The 9,337-nt window shown below is 29.5% G+C and overlaps 1 protein-coding gene across 1 annotated transcript; it reads right to left on the bottom strand.

Moving 5' to 3' along the window:
• Positions 1–3,864: 3,864 nt before the first annotated feature.
• On the bottom strand, positions 3,865–7,338 carry LOC107640410 (2-oxoglutarate-dependent dioxygenase 19-like). Its single transcript, XM_016343931.3, has 4 exons — positions 7,130–7,338; positions 5,882–6,105; positions 5,046–5,376; positions 3,865–4,119 (listed from the first exon to the last, which is right to left on the bottom strand). Exons 1-4 carry the CDS (start codon positions 7,289–7,291, stop codon positions 3,865–3,867), a joined length of 972 nt encoding a protein of 323 aa, XP_016199417.1. The 5' UTR covers positions 7,292–7,338.
• Positions 7,339–9,337: the final 1,999 nt, after the last annotated feature.

The following is a 9,337-nucleotide window of genomic DNA, read 5'->3' as shown; positions in this document are numbered from 1 at the left end:
CATGAAGGTCGCTGAGCCGCCAGTATACTTAGACGACCTGACCGAGGCCCTGTTAGCTCAGTTAGTGAGACGCCGATGTCGGAACCCCTCATCAGATTCCCAATGAACAAACAGAGCCTTCTTTATGTCCGGTCGGAGCCATTGTGTCCAGTGGTCCCGTCCCTGACGAATATCATCCAGCATCTGCTGGAGCCGCCGACCCATTCTATAGTCGAATATCTTCTTCATGGTAAGGTCATGCTCAGCATCACACCTAAAGTGCAACTGCAATAAAGAAACTTTGAATTTATTTAAGCAAGATAGAAGATATAAACTAATTAAAAAGGTTTGTACCTAAAAAAAGAAATATTAATTACCGCTTATTTCTGAAATATCATTGCTTTCTGGTCTCAGCGGGAATCTTTATGTAGCTGAGGCAGGGATGGTCGTACATCAGCTTAATAACATTGGTCGTCTCCTGAGTACACACATTGTTGTTTGACACAAACCTAACAACCTACAAACAAGAATCAACCTAAATCCATTAGACAGGAATTAATTTTCAAAAATTTTTAGCAATAAAGTTAATCATAATCATTGAAACTTAAAAACACTAACCAAGCAACCAAATCAACATAAATCCACTAAACAGGAATCGATTTTCAAGAACTTTCCGCAATAAAGTTAATCATAATCATTGAAACTTAAAAAACACAAGCCAATCAAACCAAAAAACTTAAAAACACTAACCAGACAACCAAATCAACCAAAATTTACTAAACAGAAATTAATTTTAAAGAACTTTTAACAATAAAGTTAATCATAATTGTTGAAACTTAAAACACAAGTCAACCAACCAAATCAACCTAAATCTACTAAACAGGAATCAATTTTTAGGAACTTTCAGTAACAACCATAATCATTGAAACATGAAACACTAAACAGGCAACCAAATCAACCTAAATATATTAGACAAGAATTAATTATCAGGAACTTTCAACAATAAAGTTAATTATACTTGTTGAAACCTAAAAACACAACGTGATACTTACCCCTTGGTGCCATCAGGCCAAATCATCAACCGTACGATGGGAGGTGGTGGAAGGGCATCAGCTGTTGCCTCACTTCCGTGGTTAGACTCTGGGGCCATGGCATCCGTCGTTGGAGGCAGCGTCGACATGGATTCAGGTTGCTGAGCGGTAAGAGGCAGCGTCATCGTTGTAGACGGAGATACGTAGTTAGGGTTAGGGACCATGATGAATGGTTGGTCCGCTAAACCCGCAACATGTGGGGTCACCAGAGTGATCGGAGTAGTGGGAGAGGATCCAGAAGTTCCGAGGGGTACCGAAGAAACCTCCCTCTACCCCGACCACGGTTACAACCATGACCAGCAGCCTGATCCGCAACACCTCTTCTTGTCGATATGTCTACAAATATAAAATTATTATCAAACAATCTCAGTAATAATTTCTCAGCAAAACATTCATCAACGCAGCAATTAATACAATCAGACAATTTCAAACACCTCAACAATTCAAAACATAATGTATTGAATCTAACCTAACTTAATCATCAATCTAAATCTACTAAGATTAGAAAACTAAACTAAACTAACTTTGAAACTGATTCAAAATTAAAATTAAAATTCTAATCAAAGTTAAAGTAAATTAAACTAAAATTAAAGAATTATTAAACAATGTAAGCAATAATTTCTCAACAAAACAATCATCAACACAGCAATTAACACAATTAGACAATTCCAAACACTTCAACAATTCAAAACCTAATGTATTGAATCTAACCTAACTTAATCAACCTAAATCCACTAAGATTACAAAATTAAACTAAACTAACTTTAAAACTGATTCAAAATTAAAATTGAAATTCTAATCAAAGTTAAACTAAATTAAACTAAAATAAACAATTATCAAACAATCTCAGCAATAATTTCTCAGCAAAACAGTCATCAACGCAGTAATTAATATAATTAGACAATTCCAAACACTTCAACAATTCGAAACCTAATGTATTGAATCTAACTTAACGTAATCAACCTAAATCCACTAAGATTAGAAAACTAAATTGAACTAATTTTGAAACTGATTCAGAATTAAAATTAAAATTTTAATCAAAACTAAACTAAATTAAACAATTAGCAAACAATCTCAATAATAATTTTTCAGCAAAACAGTCATTAACGTAGAAAATAACAAAATTAGAGAATTCTAAACACTACAACATTTAAAACCTATTGTATTGAATCAAACCTAAATTAATCAACCTAAATTCACTAAGATTAGAAAACTAAATTGAGTTAAATTTGAAACCGATTCAAAATTAAAATTGAAATTCTACCCAAACCTAAACTAAATTAAACTAAAATTAAAGGAATTGGAGAAGAATTGCTCAAGAACCTGTAATGAAGAACGTAACAGGAAATAAGGATAGAGGTAGATGTTGCAGTAGTCTTGGTCGCCAAAGTTACGGTGGCTGCAGTTGATGGTGACGCTAGATGGTGGTGACGGAGAAGGAGAGAGAGAGGGAGGGGAAAAAGGAGAAGAAGGAGGCATCGGTGGTGGGGGTTGACAGCAACGGAGAGGGGGTAGCGACGGCGGTGGTCTCAGTGGCGGCGGTGGCGGCAGATGACGTTGATGGCTGAGCCAAAATGCGAGAAAGAGGGATGGTGGTGATGGTGGTGAGGGTTCGAACGAGGGAAAAGAGGTTCGTGATTTGAATTTACACCATATTTATTGTCAGAAAATTTTACGGTAAACCATTCGGGTTACCAAAACGCATCGTTTCACTAAATTGAGTTACTATAAGATTTTTTTGACGTTAAAGAACGTACTAATTTAATTTATTTTCCCTTCAAATATTATCGGCGGATATACCATTGAAAAACAGAATCCTCTGGTAATTATTTAACCTTACAAATTCAATGTGATTACTATTGATAAATCTGTCACTATTCTGCGATACTAAATCCGATGATAAATCTAACGGTACTCAATATTTTTCTCATAGTGATCTTATAATTCACAAAAATTTGCATATAACTCTCAAATATCAGTTTTTCTTGGTGATGTTCTCAATCATAAGGGATATAAATGTTTAAATAAGGAAGGTAAAATTTTGATTACTAGGCATGTATTATTTAATGAGACAAATTTTATAAATCATGATTTATTTGATTCTTCTACTCCTGCTTATGTGAAACCACAATTTCCACACATTGTTATTACATATCCATTGAGGCGATTCTATAAATCCCAATAATAATAATTCTTCACATATCTCTTCTAATTCACCTATTCTACTAGTGACACGATTACAAAACAACAAAGTTCAGTTTCTTTGCCTGTACAGACTAGATAACGAGCCTGCATCTCCTAATCCAACTGCTGGCCTAATTTCACCTCATAGAGCCACATCATCTCATAGTTGACCTATTGCCTCTCCTCATTGGTACAAGGAAATGCTTGAGGAGATTCAAGCTCTTCATAAAACTAACACATGGTCCATTATAACTCCTCTACCAAACTCTAAGATTATCGGCTATCATTGGGTTTTTGCCATTAAAAGACATCCCAATGGTGAAATTAATTCAATCAACCATCAGTGAGGTTAATAGTATTCTCTCACTCAAAAATTTGGGTGAGTTTAGCTTCATTTTAGGAATTGAAGCTTTCTTTTTATGCACACACCTTTGAATTCTCTTGGAATTGTATGAAGAGAATTATAAGATACTTGGCAAGAAGTGTTGATAATAGAAGTACTTTTTACTCATGCACTAATTTGAGACTTTTTGCATTTTACAAAAGTCGTAGACTTGAATGATCTTTTTTCATTCGGTTATTTGATATCAAATATGGCAAATAAGATAGTCTAGGGTTTCAGTATTCTCAGATCTTGAAGTGATGATTGCACATCTATGAGATGACATCCATTGGCTTCCAATGAAGCCTTGTAGGTGGTGCCATGGTATTCCTTTGGGTGTTCATCATCAACAAACTCTATCCCTGGGCTAATGACTTTGTCCAAGGATGGTCCATGAAGGCTCACCACGGAGATCCTCTTAACCTTGTTGTTGTCAACAATTACTCGATGGATATGACTCTTGTACTTCCCATTCGTCAATATCTACAATTTATGGTTGAAAAGAAAAAAGAGTTAAATATATAAGGTAGAAAACAATTGTTGAAATAACTAGTGAGTAAAATTTGAATGATGTTTTATATATAATAAAATTTAAATAATGTTACATGATTGGTAAATATTATTATTTTTTTGTCAATATTTAACTAACAATAATTTATATTTATATTTACAAAAATTTTGTATACATAAATTAGTAAAATTTATTTGTTAATAATTTAGTATTTATGTTAATTAAATAATAATAAAAGATACTAAAAATTATTAATCCACAACAATTTCTTTTAAAATTTTTCACGTGTATATTTAAAAAAAAAAAAGTAGAGTTTATTAAATACAATATTTATTGTATATCTCATCACTTCTGCTTAATTATTGACGTTGTTAACTGTGAAGAAAATACTGAGTCACATTTATAATGTTTGAAAAAAAAAAAAAGTTCAAGAAAACTAACGCTTAGTTGATACTTAACCGAAACTTCATAGAATTTGAAATCAATTTGATATTTTATAATGCCACCACTTTATGCTGACATATATTATGCATTTAAAATTAGATGAACATAATTATCAAGATCTTATAATATGATTCAACAATTTAATGGATGAAATTATCAATATATAAAAGAGTAAATGTCTAAATTAATCTTTAAATTAAAGAATTTTAGATGAATATTTTAGTTTTTAATAAATTTTTATTTTTAAAAATTTTTTAGAATTATTTTTGTCAATAATAAATTAGTTATTTTTGTCGAATAAAAAATAAAAATTAAATATCCAATCTAAAATATTTTAAAAATTAATTTAAATATGTATAAAAAGTTATTTGACAGTGTAAATCTATACACTCGGTAGATCGATCTCGCTCATATAATCTAGATAGAAATTAAATGGAATTGATTAATAGCGTACCTCAAGATGATCACCAAGCTGAATGAGGATACCATGATGTGGAATATAAGAGTTAATCCATTTTCCTTTATGTGACAGGATTTGGAGACCACCATTTACATCTTGGATGAGTGTGATAACAAATCCAGGGTCAGTGTGTTCAGGAAGACCAACAGGCCCCTTTGATGTTGAATTTGGTGGATAAAGATTCATGGCCATCACATCAAACCCTGACTTCAAGTTGAATGCCTTTTCTATGTAGTGTTCTTCAAACCCTAAGGTTTTAGAAACAGCCTTTGCTAATCCGTCCACTACTTTTCTCATTTCTTTGGAGTATTCTTCTATAATTTTGCTGATAAACAAAATAGAAAACTCAAATTAAATATACATGAAGTATAATATTACTTATCAAAAAATGAAAGAGTGGATTAATTTTAATGTATTGTTAATACTTTTACCTTGTGATTATTTAGTCCTATACAAATAACATGATTATAGGAGGGTTAAAATCATAGTTAAAATTGTGACTATAAAAATACTAAAATTACGGTTGTAAAACGTGATATTTGATCTATAGTCATGTTTTTTAGTTTTTAAAGAAATGATCATGACTTTTTTTAAAATTCCGTTACCATTGAGTTATAGCCACAGAGGTATTAATCACAGTGAAAACTGTGATTGATCTTACTAAAAAAGCATTACTAAAAATCAAAGGTTACAGTTTTTTATATCTATAGTCACAGTGTTTAAAAGGCTAATTAAAAAATATTGTAGTGTAAACCAATCAAAATTCTTTTAACAAAATGGAAACTATATTTATCGTAAGTAAATGTGTTTAACTTGGTTCATGTACACACCTAAAAGCTGATGCCTTGGCCGGAGCATGGAATTTGGGGTGCGCAAACAACTTGAGATATTCCCTGTTTTCACCGGAAGAGGAGTTTTGGTCCCATCGGATTGTATCTAATGCCCCTTTTTTTCTGTAGATCTTTCTTTCATTTAAAGTTGTTGGATCAAAGTAATTAGATATTCCCTTCAAAATGCCCTCGAAAACCGCGTCTGGGATTGTATGATTTACTAGCTGCATGCATATGGTAATTTTTTATATAAAGGAAATTACATTAATCAGTACTCCCTCCCACATTAAGGAAAATGATTGAGATATTAAAATAGTAAAACATCTATAAAAGTAATTTACAATAATATAATTCTTAAAAATAGAATAAAAGCACAATAAATAACGGCAATAGAAAAATATTTGATGTTACTCAGACTCCTAAATGAACGATTAATAATTTGTTAAAAAATAAAAATTTAAAAATAGGTAATTATTTGATAACAAAGAAAGTATTGTCCACCCACGTTAATTTCAACTCACCAATTAGTAGTGTAAAATTAATTCTAATAAAATATGAAATTACTTTTTTTTTTTAAGTTTAAACAAAAGAGTAAAGATATATTAGTAATTATATTTCTGGTATATTTTTTTACATAGATTTTTTTTTTGATTAACAAGGATGAAAATCTAAATTTTTAGATTATAAAAATTTTAAATAAGTATATGAATGATTATATCTCAAATATACTATACTTTAAAATATAATTTTCTGTAGTGATTATGAAAAAGTCTAGAAAATCAATTACAATATAAACTAACTAAGCTAATTCTTTTTTCTTTTTTATTTTAAAATTTAAAAAATTAAGATAGTGGAAAGTTTTTTTTTCTTTTTTTATTTATAAAAGATCTATTTTTCAACTAATTGACTAGAGTTAACTTCATCTTTAATTTGGTTCTCTATTTTTATAGTCATTTTTTATATATTTAAAAAATATTAATTTAGATCAGTTCAAAATTTGGTTTACCAATTTTTTAGTCAAACTGATTTATTTAATCTAATTTTAATAAAAATAACACAGTTTAATCGATTATATAAGTTGAATTTTAATTATTAAAAAGCGTTTTTTAAAAAAGATATTTTAAGCATTTTTAAAAAAGATATTTTAACGGTTTTCAGAATAAGTTTAGAAAAGATAAAACGAGAATGCATGAGAAATGGTGTAATGCTTGTAGATACAAAAGAAGAGTTCAAGAGAAAGTACTTTACATAAAAGAAGCCAAATTCTTGGCAAGCATGGCGAAGGAATTCGAGGGCCATGAATCGTTGAGCAGGGTCATGAGAAAACAAGAGAGAGTAATCAACAGTGGGTATTTCATCATCAAAAGCTGAATAAGAGTTCCATATCTGGGTTTCATCACAGGGTGCCATTTTTTAACGCTAATGGAGATAAAAGAAAATGAGAGAAAGCAATAACTATGAACTAATTAGTTATATTTTGAGATGCATGAATGGGTGATTCTCCTTCCAACTATTTATAAGCATGGTGGCTTCACTTCATTTTCTGGTTAACACGCCAAGTTGGCATTTTATATTCTTTTCTTCTCAATGAATAAATTTATTTGGTGTGGCTTAATTCAAATCAGGTTGTTAGGACCGCTTTGGGGTTTTAATAATAAAAAATGTTATTTGTACACTAAAATCAGTTATTAAAATTAATCATTAAAATATCTGTATATAAATACATATGTAGTTTAATTTATTTTTAATATGCATTTATATTGTAGCATATATTTTATATTGATAGCTGACTTTAATAACTAATTTTAATGTACAGATAACATAACTCTTTAATAATATACGTTCATGTGATGTTATATATATGTATATGCATATGTATGCTGCATTTCGTCTGAGTTAAAAAAAGTTCGTATGAGAAGAGAAGTACCTAACGAAAAACCATGAAATAAAAAAGCTAATTTTATAGTGTTTTTTGTTTGGTATTTAATTTTTGTTTAAATTATTTTTTATAATAATTTTAAAATATTTAAAATTTTTTATTTTTTATATTTTTTAATTTAAAATTAATTAATTATTTAATATATTTTAATAATTAAACAACATCTTTTAGACATCATGGCAAACACTAATAAAAAATAAGAAAAGACAAAACCAAGTTTGGTAGCCGAAACTACTCGAATGAAATTACCCGGAAAAAATGTCTCGATACCCATGAAATAATATTCTTGGTTCTATCAATTTGAAGTACTTTTAGTATAAATAGTAAAATGAGAAATATTAATAATAAATATTTTTTATGTGTACTTTCCGTCGATACAATTAATTTTCACTAAAAATATCCGTTCGTACTATATAATAATAATAATAATAATAATAATAATAATAATAATAATAATAATAATAATTGAAGGATTACCATGTGTTCATAACACGCAGCGGAAGAAAAATAAGGTAATCCTAAAGATTTATTTTGTGCTTAAACTTTATTCCAATAATATATATAGATCAGATCTAAATACCTTTAGATGCTTTAGTAAAAATCACTTTCTCCTTCGATGGTACGAAGGCGCTATGCATATCCACACTGAGACCAACCTTTGCTGTCAACTCCTTGACCAATGGACATCTGATCTAAATTGAGAAACCTCTTGCAACTCTTTGCACGCCATAAAATTCTTCTCTAAGAATTAGGCTCACATACGTTTGTGTGTAGAGGTAAAGGAATAAAATCCTTGTGTTTTATTCTCATCTGTCACTTTCCTCTACTTTTGGCATACATATATATAGTATGAAATTTGTTACTGATTTTAAATTTGATTCTCATTTCAAATTTAAATCATATCTTTAAATTTCAAATCTGAATCCTTTAAATTTTATGAATCATATCATAACAATTTAAAACATAATCGATTTGGATCTCATCCAAATTTATAATTCAAATTCAGAAATAAAATAACTAATTATTCTCAAATCTCATTTAATATTCTCAATTATCATATTATTATATTCTTGGTGCTAGCAAAGAATATAATAATATTCCATTTGAATTAATATAATTATTTATTTGATCAAATCAAAATAATAATTAAATAATTCTATAGCAAAGATTAGAACACTCGTTAGTGTGTGACCCCATAGATTCAATACTAAGCGGGTAGTAAATTAGTCATACTAAATTTACTAATCAAAGTTGGCGTCTAGCAACACTCTTCAACGACCCGATAGTATGAAGTAATATATATTTTTAATAAGAACCTTAGAAGAACAAAGTATAATTCCTTCCATCTTTCCAGCTCTTGGTTAACCTTTAGAGTATGGTTTAATTGTCAAACTCTAACTTGTTACTATTATTATAATGAACTGTGAATGACTTAAGAAACTCATTTCTTCATTCATTCAATCCCCTTAGCCAAGGTTTTATTCATCTCAGTCATTATAATCATAGAGCTCAAACTC

Source organism: Arachis ipaensis, chromosome B5 (genome assembly GCF_059453495.1).
Source record: "Arachis ipaensis isolate K30076 ecotype BB chromosome B5, ASM5945349v1, whole genome shotgun sequence".
Taxonomy (NCBI): domain Eukaryota; kingdom Viridiplantae; phylum Streptophyta; class Magnoliopsida; order Fabales; family Fabaceae; genus Arachis; species Arachis ipaensis.
Note: the sequence above shows the minus strand (reverse complement) of the source record. Positions and strands in the feature narration are given on the sequence as shown.